The sequence below is a fragment of the Anopheles gambiae genome, chromosome 3 (genome assembly GCF_943734735.2).
Source record: "Anopheles gambiae chromosome 3, idAnoGambNW_F1_1, whole genome shotgun sequence".
NCBI lineage: Eukaryota > Metazoa > Arthropoda > Insecta > Diptera > Culicidae > Anopheles > Anopheles gambiae.
Genome location: NC_064602.1, coordinates 43,041,204 through 43,060,256, shown reverse-complemented (window position 1 = coordinate 43,060,256; position 19,053 = coordinate 43,041,204). Strand labels below are relative to the sequence as shown.

The 19,053-nt window shown below is 41.8% G+C and overlaps 2 protein-coding genes across 3 annotated transcripts in view; one reads left to right on the top strand and one right to left on the bottom strand.

Annotated features, from left to right (window-relative positions):
* Window positions 1-19,053, top strand: part of LOC3292069 (uncharacterized) — a 202,709-nt gene that overhangs the window by 80,750 nt on the left and 102,906 nt on the right. For both annotated transcript variants that reach the window (XM_061655321.1, XM_061655320.1), the window contains exons 5-6: window positions 8,148-8,249; window positions 10,590-10,708. In XM_061655321.1, the coding sequence (XP_061511305.1) occupies window positions 8,148-8,249; window positions 10,590-10,708 (221 nt within the window). The remainder of the gene's footprint in view (window positions 1-8,147; window positions 8,250-10,589; window positions 10,709-19,053) is intronic.
* Window positions 10,833-19,053, bottom strand: part of LOC1279207 (uncharacterized) — a 35,621-nt gene continuing 27,400 nt past the window's right edge. The window contains exons 12-13 of the mRNA XM_061655324.1: window positions 18,821-18,956; window positions 10,833-11,821 (exon numbers count right to left, since the gene is read on the bottom strand). Coding sequence (XP_061511308.1) covers window positions 11,258-11,821; window positions 18,821-18,956 — 700 coding nt within the window. The 3' untranslated portion in view covers window positions 10,833-11,257. The remainder of the gene's footprint in view (window positions 11,822-18,820; window positions 18,957-19,053) is intronic.

The window sequence follows — 19,053 nt, the reverse complement described above, 5'->3', positions numbered from 1 at the left end:
GGAAAACGTCGAAATTTATGCCACTCGAAACGGTAACGGTTTGCGATGGAAAAAGATGTACACCCAAGCAGCACCTACCGCCTCACAATGTGGCAGTTTGTGATGCTGGATGGAAAACCTTGAGCATGTGCTCTCCGTAGCTCAATGATGCAGTGGGTTTCGTGTTTCGTCCGTTTCGCTGAAACACTCTCCGCGTGGATGTCAAATGTACGAAGGGGAGTTTTTTTATGTTGTTCTATTTAGTTTGAATAATTGAAACTAGTTTCGATCAACCATCCATGCTTCGTGTTCGTTTGTGCGTTACAGTTATGCGATCGTACTGTGCCCGTGCCATGACCACGTTTCAATAGGTGTGCTTCAGCTGGAGTGAAGGAATTTCAGAGTGCCATCGAAAAAATCGGTCCAATATCGTTATCGATATTTGTCATCAATATTTTGAATGATGCTTTCTCTCTCTCTCTCTCTCTCTCTCTCTCTCTCTCTCTCTCTCTCTCTCTCTCTCTCTCTCTCTTTAAGCGCTCCGGAATGAATATATCTGAATTTTAAACCGATCTACAGCACCATCTTCAAAAATATCTACATATTGAATTTGTAACGATGTTGACCATTGCATTGTTATGGATTTATTTATTCTGTCAGTTTTGTTTAGAATAGCGAATAAATTTTTCATACTTTTTACATAATATTTATGGAATAGTCTTCTTTTTGGACACTTTGGGTTGTTAGTGGATAGTTATTTATCAGGGATTTTATTTTGATTTGATTCTTATGTTAATTCAACTGTCAAAAGTAAATAATAAAATTACCTTATTGCTTCGAATTATGGACACTTTACACATTTTTAGTATGTTATATTTTCAAACTGATTCAAATTTAATCGGTCATACTTCTGTTCATCTCACTTTACTGAAAAAAACCTTCTAAATAAAAAAAAAAGATTACCAATAATTTTACTACAAACATTGCGGATACCAATGAAATTACAACGATATTTTGATTAATGTTCCGGAAAGATTCGAAGCTCATGGTTCAAATCACGGACGTTTCGATTCATAATCCGGACAACCTCAATATTTCGTTTATAATCTTTCACATTTACATACACACAATTTTTTTTTTGTTTTTAACGTATTTTGAGATCCTAACGTCAAATTATGAGTGTCGGTGTCCTTCTAGACGCGCGGTTTGCAAGGGGTGGTGGGGGGGGGGGGGGTATGCATTATCCAAAGGGGGGAATTTTTACATTGATGGGGGGATTTTTTATCAAAATTTCACAATATGCAATGGGCCATAACTAGAATATTTATATCTTCAAAAGTAAGAATCGAAATTATTCAATTATTCATCCAATAATAACCTGTAGTTGAACATTATAGAAGTTTGTCGAAACTTTTAATTGCAATGCAAAAACTCCTTATTAAATTAAAAAAAATATTATAAATTTGCAAAATGATTTTTCTGCACAAATATACTATATGCTTAAAACGTCGACTGCCACGTTCTCACGCTGTGTTTTGAGTGAGCGTGTAGTGCATGGCGAGAGAGCGATGAAAGCGACAATTTCTCGTGCTATTTTTAATGCTATGTTAATCTATGTAAATAAATGTACTTTACTCACAAACTTTACTCTGTACATATATACAAAATCTCAATAAACAAAACTTACTACTACAATTTATAATTTATTAGTTAATTATCAAAGAGCCCAATATTAAAGGCAACAGGTTGAAAATAACTGTTTTGCTGCACTAAATGAGAGCAAATATATACTTCCACATTACTTAAATCTGCATACAACTAGCATAAATCCAATTTTTGCTATTCAAACTTTTACCTTTTGCGAAGATCTGATCTGAAAAAGATTAAAAATTACTTAAATTGGCACTTTGCCCTTACATATTCTTGGAAACGTGTACGAATCCTGGCACGACACTAGTTGCTCTTTCGTCAACACAATAAAAGCGTGTTTCAAATGTTTTCCCTTCAAATGCACTTCCCATCTGGCATTTGCTGGCCCGGCCCCATTGTGCCATTTTCCTCGGAAATTGTCAACCTCCGTCCTACTGTCTGTGGAGTTTTCAAATGATATAACATTTTAATTGGATTTTCAAAAGCTTAACAGGCTGAGCGCGACCGAATAATCGTTCGCGGCGCTGCTAAAGCTTCTTGACGCGTTCCTCGTGACTTCTCCTTTTCAAGTCCGCAGGAAGAAGACAACAGCAAACAAGAAGAAAAAAAAGAAAATACATTAAACCAACACAACACTAAGTGGCACGGAAAGTGTCACATAAACTTCGGTAGAGGCAACACCTTTCCTAGTGTACCGTTTCCGGGCGGAACTGGTTGTCAATTTCTGTGGAGACTTGCGGTCGGCAATGGTATACGAGCGTATGTCTCCGTCTTATACACCAACACATACAAATGTACTCTTTCAAGAGTAACTCAAAAGTACTTTATCAAATCGTTTCCATTTTCCCATGCTAAAGCTTTGTATTATCCCACCAGCTGGTGGGCTGGTGTTACAGGCTCGCTGTATGTGTGTGGGTTTGGGTGTGGTTTATGTGGACTCATTTCCATGGGTGCCCCCGAAAAAGCTTTTTACCCGTGAAGTTTCACTTCCGGGCGAGACCAACTCGGTTGTTGCTGAAAGCGAAATGGATGCGACCGGCATTGGCACAAAACTGGCGTATAAAAATCATCAACCTTCTTAGAATGAAGACCGCCAACGAAGGCATTGGGTTGGTACGGCATGGGTTCTTTCTATTCGGCAAAGAAGAGACCAGTCTGTATATGGGAGGCGTCTACTTTGCACTTCCTCATCAGCAAATTAACAAGATTTATTGCTGTTTTATTTGGGAAAGTTTCATAATTTATTACGACCACTGGGGCGGAGGCTGACTGTTTGTGTGTGCGTTTGTGAGTCTGTGTGAGCGTTAGTGAGAAGAATTACGGGGCGGACGAATATTGTCACTCTCCGGGGCCGATGTAAACGAACGCTGACGCTGTTTGATGCCGAAGCGTGGCAGAAGGAGAGAACCGATTGGGAGAAGTTTTGTTGGGAAAATCTCCTCCGGTAAGGACGATCCTGCGAATAAACGATCCTGCACACCGATGTACGGTGGGATAGAGAAAACGCTGTCGGAATGCCGTTTTAAGCCGCAAGAAATTGGCTTAAGCATCCATCGTCTCTTGCCTCTCATTTTGTGAGTGAAGTCAAGGCGCAGAAATGTCGGAAAGATTTTCTTCCGGTAAATCACGCTTGCAAGTTTGCTCTTTTTTATATTAGCAAAAAAATAGAGGATGACTTATTTCGGGATTGGGAAAAAAGGGAACATAATAACAAACGCTCCTCACGCCCCATCGATCGAAAGTCAATAATTCATTCGCATCGCATCGACTGTAGTGCAGCGTACTGTGCCAGCAATGTTTGGCCTGATTATTTTTTTACGATTAGAATTTTCATCTACCTTTAGCAACCGAGATTACTAGACCGAATTTTCACTTCGAAGCGAGAAAGAGACCGACGGGCAAACAAAAAATCGCTCCATCGCTTTTTCGCTTCAACGGAAGCTTGTGCGTCGGAAGTGAAAACGACATTAATTATGTCGTAAATCAACTTTGGACAATACTTTCCATTCCGGTTGAGATGGAACAAACCGGCACAACGACGGCTGGGCGACCGGCTGGTTAGCCGCACGGATTGTGGATAATTGTGGGGCTGAGGTGAGAAAAAGTTTTTCTTTTCACCGTTCATAGCTCCTCGCTGAGGCTCCGAAATGTGGAATAAAGCTCTACGGAAGACGTAAGCGACCAACGGTGATAACGGTGCGCTATGGGACTTGTTTCGGTTGCACTATAACGATATTTGTTAAAGTGTAGTTTAAGTGTTTTTTTGTTTTGCCTTCAAGTTTGGCGAAAAAATGAAAACGTTGTTTTGTTGGTGTGATTTTACGCTCACATTCTTTTTGTAATTTACTATATGATTATTATTTTACTACGTAGAACGCATTCCTGAGGTCTGATCAGAAGATGGAGTGTACAAGGGACTTCAAAAATGATTACTACCGGATTGATTATTACTGACTTATGAATGTACAGTGAACCCTCTTTTATTTGAGAGGCGATGGGACTGTCGAATAAGAGGGGTTTTCAAATTACAGAGGCTGAAAGTGAATGAAAGGTCCATACAAGACAAGAAAGAGACAGAACATTTAGTATGCAGCCTTAACTGTTGCTATAGGAAACTGCGAACAGAATCGCTAATTTGAGCATACATCTTTCAATAGACATGGCAACACCATACTCAAATAAGAGGGACACAGATTTCAGAGGTTTTCCAAATAAGAGAAACAAAAATGTACTGGAAATCAAGGTACTGTGCAAAATGTTCAAATAAGAGAGGTTTTTCAAATTGGAGAGGTGTCAAATAAGAGAGGGTTCACTGTATTTTAACAAAACATATAATGTTTTATACAATCATTTGAATTTGATTTCAATGTGATAATAATATTATTCAACTCTTCAACAAGACAATACTTTTATCCGGTGTATAAAAATTTGTTGAACCGACCTCCGTATATGCAGAGTTTGTTGTTGTTGTTGTTGTTGTTGTGTGTTTGTTGATTGTTGTTTCGCTAACTATGAAAAGAAGGAGAAAAGATAGTGGAATGATATTTAAAAATACATTTGGAATTTTATAAAACTTCCAAAAAACGCTTCTTAAAATTCACGAAATGACTTTCACATTCAAACATTATAATATTAGAATACTTATGTGGTACAGTAGTCAACTCGTACAACATGCCCGTCATGCGTTCAAGCCCTGAAATACGTAGTAATCAGTAAGTCACTGATAGCCAAACCCACTAGTCGTGCACCTTTACTGATAATGGTTGTTGTGCCAAAGAATAAGAAGAAGAATATTTATTTAAGACTAATGATATTAAATAGAGTAGGGGAAAGCGGGGCAAAATGGGAATGTTTAGCAGCACTGAATATGCCTTTGCATATGTCACAAAACACAAATTATTATTACATTATTACATGCTTCCACTATTTATCTATGAATTAAAATTGCCATAGGCTGAAAAAAACTTAAACACACGAAAAAAGTATAAAATAAATGATTATGTTTTACGATAAGCTATTTTCACACGAGGGGCAAAATGGGCATATGTAAACAAAACTTGAAACGTCAAAAAACTGGGGCAATATGGACCACAACAACTACGATTGGGTAATGGTCTATGCTTTTGCGCACGTTTCATGAAATGTATTCTCGTTCTATCTTTTATTTTGTTTTTCAGGAAAGCTCTTAAAATTCTTCCAAAAATATGTTATCAAAATTAAAACAGTTTTTACACGTTTAAATCTACAAAATCGATTCTTTTGAAGCTGTGCCTGTGGGGACAAATACTACACTCTTGCCTCACCAAGCGCCATATGTCAAAAGAATCTGCTCATTTTGACCCAAGCATAGCTGCCCATTTTGCCTCAAGCATAACAGCTCATTTTGCCCCACTTGAATCTTTTTTTTTGTATTTTTTGTTATGTTAGTAAAAATGCGCATTCAATTGCCTTGCTTGCTTCAGACAGTTTGTATAGAAATATTTGTTTATTTTATTTAGAAAGAACGATTGCGGCCGTATTGCTTAGTTGTATAGCAATATATAATCTTTAAAAATATATCATGTAAAACTTCCACGCATTCCTGTGACATTGCTTGAAGCTTGTTTTCGAAGTGGAAGGAATTACATCAAAATGCTACAAAATTTATTTTGCATTTTTCTTGGTTCTTTGTTATTACAGGGTTATAAAACCTACATGGTGTTCATAGAACACTCCAATGAATACATTTTAAGCATTGAAATGTATCTTTGTAGTGATATAATGCTTAAATTGAAGGTGCCCATTTTGCCCCACGTGCCCATTTTGCCCCGCTTTCCCCAACAATCAAATTTCGCTTCTACGTAGTATTTTTTGTGAATAAAATATAAATTGTTTTTACATAAAAAATGTGACATCCAAACCCTCTACAATAATGCAGCAACAACAACATGTAACTTACACACACTCTGATTGTTCCCACCTCTTCGGTGCTTGTTGACGAAGTACATTTCAATTTCAAGCCTATGGTTTTTTTGTTTTTACATAGTGTACTGTATAAGAGGACGTGAACAAAAATGTAATTTATATGATAGCCTTACAGCAAAGCTTTTTGGGGTCACGATGAGACACGATGGGGTCACAAAAGGATATGATGACCGATGATATGTAACACATTTTGCGGTACATTTATCAGGTGGACCTAGGGGGCCCATCTAATAAATTTGAAGCGCAACCACTCATATTAAAATGTGAAACAATTGTTCGTCCCTGTATCACCCTGTATGTATCTATAGGAAAAAGTAAAAATTGACGTCCCACAAAAAAAACATAGCTCATTCCGATGGGCTGTGAAAAATGAACACAAGTAGAACAAAGTTCATATTTTACACATTCTCTTTGTAGTAGAAAGGTAGCAATTGCTATGATACAATCCTCTTCCCTATGCTACAAACACACCCTGCTAAAATAGTTGCGCGCTCGCAAATGGCTCCGCACGGTGTGTACCGTCGTTAAATATTTACCAACCAATGATTTATGCCAGGCGATGAGATATCCACGCACCACGAGTCCCATCCGATACCGTATCCGGTAGCAATATACCCTGCCCCGTCGGGTTTATGCTCAAGCTGCCCGGGGAAACGGTGCATAAATGGCCAGTCCCACGCTCCGGGAAACTGATTGAGTGAAATCGGTCGCTGGATCTGCTAGGGACAACAACAAAGAGAAAAAAGAACACTCTCACCACTTTGCCCGTAGTAACATCGACCTTCGTGGCAAAAGTTCATTTCCTTTCCCGGTTCTCGTATCTGTGCTGCAGCAGGTAGCGATGAACTCGATATGATAAGCATAAAATATAACAATACCATTAGGTGCACGCTTCTCACCAGCAGACACCGAGAACAGTTTTTGGCACTCTTTAGCTCCTCGTCCGCGTCCGCATCTTATAGCGTCTTATAGCGTCGTATAGCGATTTTATGGCACCATCGTGTTTGAAAGTGTTTCGTGCATGAATCGAAGAGCAGGCTCGAAGGAGGGAAATAATCCTGGAGCGATTTATTCAGCCCTACCGACCGACATTACGGTCATTTGTACGGTGGTCGTCATCATTACCCTCACACTGTCAGCCCACTTTTGGCAGACGCAGGGACGAGAAATCGTCACGTCCAAGGCGAGCCTAGTTTGCTGCTACAGTGCGAGTTCGCATTCACAGTGCATACAGTAAATATACCATTTTGTTCACAGCTAATGATGATGTCACCCGGGGTATTCTTTGGGTCAGCGTCTAAATCACCCCACCATTTTGATTCGGCCCAGAAGTCTCAGAAACTCTCGTCTTCTCTCCCCGGTCTCAGCAGTAGCGTGGACGACCCCCCCCCCCCCTCCCCCACCAGCAGATCGCTGCTTCGTTAGGAATTTGTGTGTGATTTCTGTCGGTTGTGTGGAGAAGGAGCATGCGGGCGGTACGGTTTGTTTTCATGTAAACTTCCCGTGTAGGCGGAAGGTGTGTCTGCAAGAAGAGGGACAAGTAGATTGCCATGGCAAAAGTTAAAGCGAGTCGAGTGAAGTTGTTCAAGTTCAAAGGAACGAAAGTGATCTCCACTCGTACGCCGTCGTCGCGTACGGTAGCTTTCGCCGTGTGACTGACACACCTCGCTGTAAACGGTACACAGTTCTACACATCCCTATCTCCTGCATGTATCGTCCTCCTTATAAGCATAGTTCTTCTCTTTACGCTTTCCCCGACCACAGTCAGGCACGCCAGGGCTGTGTCAAACTGTCCTCGAGTTAATGGCCCGAGGCCATACCAAGACTCTAGTGCAGAAACTATTTTTAGCATTTTGCTCTTTCCATATCATTCAACCATTTGGTGTTGGTTGTGTGTGTTCTTCCATCCTACATTTTCACCTACCCATCCTAAACCTTCCTTCACCCACCATGCAAAATGATGCCAACAGCAAAGCAAAACTTACAGTAAAAGATGAAAATTTGACCAACTTTCTTGCCGTCTCTTCTCTCTCTATCTCACCTTTTACAAACAGGATGCAATCTCGACAAGGAAGGTGACGACTGCTTTCGCCAGTGTATTTCACCCAGTGACAGCTTGGACGTGTGCCGGTGTGACCAGAGCGTATCGTCCTCGAGTAAGTATCGAAGTCTCTTGAGCTTTGCAAGCTTGCTTTCCTTCCTTCCTTCGTCGTACCTTTCGTAACAGAGATGCAACTTTACCGACACGAGCACGGGAACAAACTCCGCTTCTGCACGTGACAGGTGGTCGTCCCGGAACCCTACCCTCCCTTTGCAGCAGGCAAGTGGGCAGAAGTGGTGGTAGCAGGAAACGATAAAGTTCAGATGTTTTACGTTCACCAGCATAAGGCAACCGATACCGGGGAAAAATAACGGGAAGCGGGAATAGAAGTAGTAAATTTCTCATCATATCTCGAACCGTGCAAGGAGGAGGCAACTGTGTGCTTGAAATGTTGCTTGAGAAAGGAGGAGATGTTGCGTGTAATGTGTTTTTGGTTGGTGCCGGAGAGTTTGCTCCTTGGAGAATACCGTCGACCCCACTACTCGTACAGCGTTCTCGTTGCACAGGGGAAGCTCCAGCAGCAATGGTGACGTTTGTGAAACAGTGTCACAGTTTCATCGAATGCTCTGAAAACGCCCTAACTTAAAGCAAGCCTGGGAGTGACAAGTGGACGATTAGCTACGTTTTAATGCTCTTACCAATATACGACCGGACAGAAAAGTGGGCCGTTCATGCTACTGTGCACAAACATAGTTGTGTCGCCTAAATGTATGCAATACAGCATGGTTGGAAAGTGTTCGCACGCATTTGGGTGGCCGAATTTCACTCGAGTAGAGAGCAAAGAAAATAAATGGTACAAACAATATAAGCCTTTCTACGAGTTGGTGGTAAGGCTTTAGTGCTATCGGTAAACACAAGCGCTGGATGACAGTTGGGTCACTGGATGGTATCGTTTATTTGTTTAAGGAGTTAAAAATCGGTCGCACGTGTGGCACTGGAGCAGGACAAATGCTGGAAGATTACTTAACTGAATAAGCTGGTTCGTCAGCAGTGCGTGATGTTTTCCTTGCACTGTGTTTCTCACGCACAACACAGTCCACACTTAATCTCAGTGTAATTAAAAAAAGAGCTGGTGCTGCATCACCACCGCTGGGACCGTTTAAACTCGCCTATGATGATATGATTTCGCCTCATTAAACCTATGATAAACATTTGCATAATCGCTGACATTCGATCCGATAGTGCCGTTTGAACTCTGCCGTTTGTGCTGTTGGAAATAAGCAAACAGTGAGCATGATTAATGGCTTCCCTGCATTGTCACGTTCCCCCTTTTCCCACACTTTCACTTTTACCCTTCCAGAGCATGAATATTTAACCCAACTTTGGGCGAAAAAGCAACAAAACCATTCCCATCGCTATTTCCTTCTTTATAGATTTCCCTCCTTTTTTTGTTGCTCCCATACTCTAATGATCCAGCAGCTTTTCACTTTTGCATACATAATGCAGAAGAAGCTAAACGGACGCAACTGGGTGGAAATGGGTGGAAAAGTGGCATAAGCCACACCAATGGATTAGATTTGTGCGAAAAACTACGGCATGCCGGTTCCGCAACACTTCATTATCGTTGCGGGGCCGGGCGTGCAGTGGTGTGGAAGCTCGGGGGTGACATAAGCGTAAATTATGCATTAGTTTAATAGGCCGATTATCAGCAGCCTAATCGGTTTCAGGGAACCACCCGGTACGCCAAACTTCATTATGAGTGTTTTCTTTTACGCTCCCTGCTGGGCGAGCGGGCACACTACTCTGACACACTGATAAGGAAGGATGGCATCGTCAGCAAAAGTTCGTGGCTTCATGGCTCTAGTTAGTTAGCTCTAGACAGCTAACTCTACGGCATCCTACGCGCAGTGGAAAGAGGAAAAAGGCAGGGAGTAAAATTATACAACTTTCCCTTTAGCTCCATTTCCTTCGTCCTGTTTTTAGCGCGCTGAAAAAAGATTACGGGTTTGATGAAAGTACAACTTAGATAAGGCATAAAATGGTAGCGTAATGGCAACAGCAGCAGCGATGAGAATGCAAAATACCATCGAGGATGAGGAGGAAAATTATTAAGATTATAGTGTGTAAGAAGAGCTAAATAGCTCTAGAAAAGGATCAACTTTAAGATTATCCCATTATTAACCATTGGTGGGATTTTGCTGGCTGCTTTTAATAATCGCACTAGGGTACTACTAGGAATAGGAAGATAAAACATCTTTTTAGTTTGCTTTTTGTTGTAAGTTTATTTTTTTATTCAAACGTTTTGTTACACAACACACAATTCTACAATTCTACACAATTCTCAAATTAGTAGCTTAACATCAGATACGCCCATCTTCTGACGACAATTCTGTTAAAAAATGTAAAAGTTTGTTAATGAACCTTTCTTTATATTTTTTATGCGTATTATTTGTAGGTCGCGGAAGAGCCAAATACGAGATGACGGTACGGTTAGCGAACGCATCGCACTTTGAGCTAAACGACAACGGCGAACATCAGCTGAATGAAAATACGGTGACGGTTCTGGAAAAACAGGTAAGTTGCATAACTTCGGGCGTAAACAGGGTATGAGGATTGGGACGAGATGCCGTATCTAGGTGTAGTAGGGAACGTAATATGTTGCCAACAGGTACGGGGTTCTCATTAAATAGAACAACGGTTTCTTGTTGGCATGCAACGTTATCATTTATTTTCTCGCGTATTATTTATTGAAAAACTGTTTGTCAACACAGGGCAACATGTTCTCTACGGAATAAGGTGGCATATTTTAATTATTGCTTTAGCTGTTTGGTTCTATTATTGTGGAAGGTAATATTACAAAAGGTGCTGTGGCTCTACAAATGTCCGTCTCATATTGTATATTTGAATAGTTTAATAATTTCATTACCTTTCTATATTATATTTTTTTATACTTCAAATTCATATTTTTACCACATATATTACGTATTACTGTGGCTATTTTCCTCGATTTATAAACTCTACGCAGGAAACACTATGCTGTCTGTCAAGCTAAATCTGATAGGCTGCCCAAAAGCATTCCCATCCGGGGATACCATTATCCTTATTAACTTTGTCGCGACCCCGTCAAAGAATGTTCTGCGTCAAATTACTGCGTTCCTCGTCGTTATCCTGAAGTGGCCCACCACCACCACCACTCAACGACTGGCTGAACCGGTGTGGCGCATTAGCGATGGAGTTCAGTACCCGACGCACATTTACCCCAGCCCGGTCGTTCCACGAGTTTCGACGGCTGTTACGGTCGGTGCCAGATTCCTGAATAGTTGGCATCGTTCCCTCGCCACCGGGTACTCCACCACCCTGCCCGCCGGTCGCACCGGAAGAAGCGCCCGTGCTGTCGTTGTTGCATCTTCTCAGCGAGCCTGTCGAGCGGAACGAACGCGACATTGGACGGAAGCGCCCGAGTACGGAACCGCTTCGATGTAGTCCATCGGTACGGCCGTCCCCGGTGGTAGCGCTGCCTTGCGTTTCCAGCAGCGAGGTAACGAGTTTCTCGAGTAGCTTTAAATCGGCTGTCGTCTTCGTGCTGGAGCCTATCCCGGTTGCCATAGGATTTCCAATTTGACCTCCATTGTTCGGTACTCCTGACGTCCCGGAAGCGGAACCGTGCCCAAAAAGGCGTTCGGCAATCTGGAAATAATGTTTGCAATTAGTAAGCTGGATGGATGATGCGAAGAAAGGAGGAAGATGGTAGTGCATCAACTTTTTGGGAAAGGCTAACTAACTCCATATCGGTTTAATGTAACACTTTTCAGACTTTAAAATTAGACTAATGTGGTATCCAGTATCCAATAAGTGAACCAACGGGTCAAATGGAATACGTCATGAGTGAGGTCATCTACCTGCTTTGAGATTCTCATTTGTCCTTGTTTTAATTACTATCGCTTTCAGTTTTCGGTATCGTTTTATTTAATATTATTGATGAGATGACGAGGTTGGCATCGTTGCACCCCTACCCTGGTGTGCCGTGCGATGGTGGAAGTCAAATGTGTGGTCGGTCAGCGGTACACCGACTGCAATTAATTCCAATTCAAACACGATGAGCGGAACGTATCATCGCCACACCAAAACCAAGCGCTTTCAACGATTTCCCCGTACAGCTCTAATCAACAAAACACACACATTCGGGCACCAGGTTAATGATAGTTTCAATACTACCACCAGGCAGAGCAAGATACACGTGCGATGACAAATTTTCCACCCCTTCGTTTGTGCGGGTGTACCGGCACTGTCCCAACAGTGTTTTTGAATGTCCGTTGGTGTGTGTGTGTGTGCGCCTTTTACCTCCCCATCGATGAAAAAGCGGTGCTCGATGTTCGGCGATGGATTGAAAGCTAATTAAATTTTTACTCAAGCTCGGCTTAATTAGTCTTGTTAATACAAGAGGTATGGACACGAGGGGATAGGTCCGAGGTTCAATCAAACGAAACCGTATCGTACCCTCATACATTGGCGATAGAAGAACATTAAATGTATCTGCTACGAAGCTTGCAAATTTGATCTATTTTAGGTGGGTTTGGGGGATCGGGAATCAGTTAAGCGTGATCATAATGTCTTTCGTAATTTAAACTCTATCAATACCCTCACACAAGTGATAAATTAGTTACGAAAGGGGGGTGCAAAAACGGGATGCAAGATGCGAAATGCGTGTGGGCACTGGTTGAAATTTCACACTATTGATTTCCAGCGGGATGCGAAATATGACTAATTAGCGATAAAAAAGAGTGAGCAATTACAACATTGCAATGGCTAATTGGAATGTAAATGGTCCTTCCGAAGATGCATAGCAATCGTGTCACAATTCAATAAGCTCGTTAGTCTTGTTTGACTCCCAACAATACTTCAGTGTTGTGTGAGTTGCATATATTTAGGCGTTTAATTAGCGTTTTTGACTATGCAGTAGGCTACGCTATTTTAAAACAAGTCTACAAGGCTCCTAAAACATGGAATGTGGCAAATAAATTGCATATGTTTCGGCGTTTAGAACATTAAATTTGTTTTAATCTCAAACCAAACCGTAGCTTTGGCGCAGACTGTGCAAACCAACACCTCTACAAAAGAAATGTAAAAGAAGCACATGTTTGCAACCGTGCTGCTAACTGAAACAACTCCGACCAGTAGTAGGATTGTTTAACAAATTATCACTTTTTGACTAGCACGTGCTAAACAAAGTCGGCTTAGAGACGTGATTGTGTAAACTAATACCCAACACTGGGAAGTTCAACTACGGCACCACATTAAAATGCATCATTCGTCACCGTCGCTTGATAAGCGCGGCACCTACATGTGTGTGTGTTGTGCTTGACGTGCGTTCGTCCTTCACACGCGCGTACACGTGACACGAAGCCTGTCCAACTTTTCAAATTCATGCTCCACCACTGTCAACATTTCGCGTTTGTACATCGCGGCCCACGAATCCGTCCAAAACCATGTGCGTCTGCCACAAAAGACAATCGGCAAAATCTCGGGCACAACAGAAAGTGGGCTTTTAGCGAAATTTGTGTGTGTGTTTTTATGTGTATCGCATATTGTTGATTTCGACGATACGAGCTCGAGATACGAGTTTACTGCACACGTCAAGCGTCAAGCTGTGTGTGTGTAAGGGGTTTTTAAGCATCCCTCCTGTGAGATCCTCCATTTCCCCAGATGTGACCCACGAACTGTTACAGACGCACGGGATAAAATCTGCGCCTGTCAGATTGTGACCATGTACGCGTATGCTTCATGGCGCCAACTTACATGTCGCCAAATGTAACATTCATTTAAAAGAACAAAAAAAATCGTCAGTATTTCTGAAAAGATGAAATGAAAAGTGTGCCATTTAAACTCGCCACACGTTCACTGCACGAATTTTTGATTTACTAATTTTTGTTATCTGGATTTTTCTCGGAATTGGAATTTTTGTGTGTTTATTTCGTTGCGTCATTTCAATGCTTATTGGTTGACAGTTAGTACAGCTGACAGTAATCTCTACAGATCCTTATGAAAAAGGCATTACCGAATGAACCAAAAAAGATGAAAACGCTACATAAACTACGATATTTTTATCATTTTACGTTGTACAAGCTCCAACACAAAATAAACTTTAACGGGGAAAATAAACGCTCATAAACCCATCAAAACAGATACGAACCGGAAGACATTTCCACAAAGCTTTGCGGAGACGTGTAAATTATTCCTGCACCGATCTCGCGCCCAACATCAACCATGGCAGCTGTCACATATTGTTTCGTACGTAAGCCTTCAGTAATATTTGGTCGTTAGAAAGGAAAAAGAAGCCTTCATCTAAGTGTCAGATTTTTCTACGTGCAAGACATTTAAGGTCCCCGAATGTTACTGTGTACTGTGTTCCGAATGTATTTTTGTGCCGTACAAAAAAACACGTTGGCAAGTGTCGCATTAACAAAACAAAAAACCCTGGCGCCTTTGCGGAACTAGTCTGCAGCGCAAACGTATACAGAAAACGTCGCTTTGCCGTTACAGCTGAAAGAAGCAAGAGAACAAAAAAAAACACGTGTGTGGAGACAAAAACAAAGCGTTACTTCGTTGCTTAGCCTCATTATTATTCCCAGACAAGCGACACAAATGCCTGGGAATGTACGGAGCTAAAGCCCCTGCTGTACACTTGCCGAAAGCTTAGCAGATCTTCCTCGACGGCGAATGTAATGGGAAAAGCATAATAACGACTTGACAGCCACTGGCGGAAATATGAAATGTTAACTAGGAAGAATTCCCTCGAAGCCGTTCTCTTGTGGTTGCAGACATACACAAGATCAAAAAAATATAAAAAATAAAGCTTGCCTGGGGAAAGCAGTACATGAAAGTAGCCGTAGTATTAAGGTACCGCTAACGAGGCACATGGACTTGGCTAGTTTTGAGCGGAGTAAAACGGGATATTCTCGCGGAAAGAAACTTGAGGATGGTTAAATATGTGTCTACCTCCAAGTGTACTAGTTTTCTACAAACTTAATGATGTATGTACTAAATTTTTCAACCATCGCATCTGTTCTACGCTACATTTGATGCGTTTGCTTCATTTCTCGGGCATGTGATACCCATATCATTAGTATTTATTACGGTCTCTTTTTTTTCTTGCAAGAACGTATGCAATATTCCTTGGTGCTACGCTATGCCATACCATTCGTGTACCACGTTGCGAGTTTATTTATGCTTTACATTGAAACTTCTCCACATCGTTGTTATGAACTGCAACAAAAAAAACCTAGTCAAAATACCACACCCAACATAAAGATCCTTTGGCGAAACTAAACAGTACACATACGCTGTTGAAACCACTCTTCCCTTTTCACCTTTTTGGTCTGCCAACAAAACCCTCCAAACCGACTGGTGCAACACACTTCCACATACACACATCTTAATTTTCAACCTTTTCAACAATTTTCTACTGGATGCTTACACTTTCGCTCTGCCCATGCTACGCTCAGAAGGGTAAAAATAAAAGTCAATGGCAACACCACTTGATGCAAACGGGGTTGATGTTTTCTTCACCCCGGAGCAGATTCGCCAACAACAACGGCTGCAACGCGCTCTCGGTCCGACCGTCCAACGATGCACACGTTTCGGGACGGATTGTGCATGCTGGCGTGTGCTCCCTGACGTATGCTACCACCCGTAAGTAACAATCCACTCTATAGTGCAACACAGGCAAAGCAAACACGACAGACAAACAAAATGCGAGGCTACGGCCGTAAACCGGTGCGGCCACAACCACCATTGCCGCCGTCAGCGTGGAAGGAAGGAAAAGCCAAAATCAACATTTATCAGTTTGAGAGTGAAAAGCATGAAAAATGACAAACGAAGCTAAACATGAACCGTCCGTCGTTTCGCGTGCTAGCAATTGTCCGCGCGGCCCTAGTGCGGACATAAATCACGGACGAAGTGCGAAGAAAGGTTCCCCCTGTTACGTCGTGTGTGTGTATGGAGTCTGATGGTCGATCATTTGTACAGCAGCTGCGGCCATGCGGCTGTGTGCACGAGGATATTTCCCTGCCAATCGGTTCACGGGCTTAGAAGCTCGACAGCCGCCAGCACAACACTTCTGCCCGAGCAAATCTGCATAACAAGTGCCGCAACCGTTTTTGGGCCCGTGTGGTGTGCAGTGCACTACACCCGGAGCACACTGAGTATAGGGTGAAGCTCGATGGGTTTTGCCCATTTTTCGCCCCCTTCTTGAGCTTACATCCTCCCGAGGCAGTATCATTAGAGGGCTACAGCCAGCCAGAATCACCTTCGGAAGCGGTTTCTCCTTTGGGAAAGTGGGAGCAGAAGATTGTTGTTGTTCGTTCGGTGCGGTGCGGCGATGCCAACGATCTCTGCACCGACTTGATTGCAGAATAATAGAATTTGCCATCCCACTCGTAGGGCGGGCAGGATTGTTTTGTATGAGATATGTGAAGCATGTTTTCATTTGTTCGCTTCCAGCGATGTGTGTGTGTAAGCGGCGAATGTGAAGTAGCATTATTAACTTTACAAGCTACTTGAAATATATCTTGTTGCTTGGCATGAGAGGGCGGGGGGGGGGGTTCTCTATTTAGCTTAAAGCGCGAGAAGCTCCCACTGATATTCATAGAAAAAAACGTGAAAATCACTGCTGCGTACTACAAGACCCCAGCACTTCAGGCCCCAGCGTAATGAACGGGAAGGATCAACAGCACGGTGCACCGGCTCACACGGCGAATATATCGTCCAAGCGTGGTGTCGAGGTAATTTGACTGGTTTTGCGATAAAACGTAGTGGGCTCCCAGCTTCGCCGATCTCAAGCCACTGGACTTTTATGTATGGTAATACATGTTGGCTAAGCAGAGCGAACATAAAGTTCACTATTGAGCAATTTAAGAATATTTTTGACAAGTTCTGGGACGAGAGCTGGGACCAATGGACCAGGTGCGTGCCGCGTGCTTAAGAAGCGTCTTAAGCTCGTAATTCAAAACAAAGGGAGTGCGCTTCCCGCTAATATGTCATGAACGTTCTCAATAAACAAAGCATCCATAGGAATTGACTTGAATAGGTCTATCTTGTTTATTTATTTTTTAAACACATTCTGAAAGTGTATTCGAACTTATTGAACACCCTGTATAACCTATATAACAGGGATAACTGACTTCAAATCTTAATATCTTGTAACAGATTGAGCGTATTGTCATATAATTTTGCAAAAAGATTAACAACACTATAAATAATTTCGTAATGTATACGGTTTTTGCTAATTTTTGTTATTTTAATTTTTATATAAAAAATCATTAATACCATCGACAATATAAATGCAAAAAACATTTTCGTCGATCAATATAGTGTAGCCACATAAATTTTAGTCATAATGTGAGTTTTCAAAACGTATGATAAACAGCAGCTACTATTTAAAATATTATCTAAATGTCAGTATACGTTGTTTACATGATCCATTTTCAATTAAGCAACTTGTCTATATCAAATCTATGAATAACATTTAACTGTTGTTTTGCCGATTCAATGATAAAAAAAAGCAAAACAATGAAAACACGACAATAAATCAACTAAAATGTATTAAAAATCATCATTTTCATCATTTTTTAGTTTTATTATATTCAATTACACTTTCCTGGGGCTCATGGCTATCGTATATGATAGATATCAAATATGTAAACAAAAAGTGCTTGGCCACCAGGGAAACATAAACAAAAATGATCTGCCAGTCAAAGTGTTAATCATTAATACAGTACTTATGTCAACATTATTGCATACCTTTAGGCGTTTATAGCCGATTTGGATTGAAGTGACGGATTTTGGCAAGCTTGCTGCATATTTCAAAATTTTGTAAGCATAATTGCTACACGTATATTGTAGTATTAGCCATGTTATAATAATCTGTAACCCAACGGCAATGTATTGAATATATTTACTAAAAGATATTATATTTTTTGTTATATCAATACAATTTCAAACATTAACATTTTCATTCCTCTCGTTGAAAAATTGCCAACCACTTGAATATTAATCATAGGAAAGTTTGCGAATATCTTAAGCAAAATAGCTTATGGCGCTGGCACCCACTTTGGCGTACCCCGTCTATCAAAACACCTCCCAGACTGGAGGCGTCGTACGGTTCGGATGCCTTTTCGTTAATCACCGATTCTTCCCTGCCATAAGTCATACCCTACAAACCGGCTCTTCCTTGAAGGTTAGTTCATCGATACCAGCATTACCACCTTCGGTACGGGAGAAAAATCAGTCCCCTTGTCTGGGACGGCGATAAATCGTTCCACTGCAGCAAAGCCAAATTCGCTCTCACAGGTCTCAAGCATCCGTTCCCTGTACCGATCCGCCGGTATCGGTTACAGGTCACGGACCCAACACATTCTTCACCGAGCGTTCAAACGACACAGCTGTCCAAAGCACAGTATCGGTACCAGAGCCAGCGCAAATCCCTCCACACCGGTAAAACTTTGGAATTTATCTCCAACGAATCCGCACCTGTGTGTGTGTATGTCGGGTCGGTTCCGAAACTGGGGACGACGGCTAGCTAAGCCTCGTACTGCTGCTTGGTCGCTTAATTTCACTCTCCTGGGCCGGCCCAGGACGGGGCAACTCGTGTACTACGAAAAAATGGAACTGACAGTGGAGTGGACTTACCTCGCCGGCTGCATTGCTGGAATAGCTCATCCGCTTGACCTTTCGATAGGTGTCATCGTCGACGGCTTCCTTCAGGGCTTGCTCGAGTGCATTCTCCAGATTCCGTGCCTTTGGGTCATTTTCCAGCTCGGCGTATCTGTTGGCAAGAAAAGCAAGGGAAAGACAATGGAGAAAAGAAGAAGCAGAAAAAAGCGCCAACTCTTAACGGGAAAATGTGCAAAACCCGGAAATCC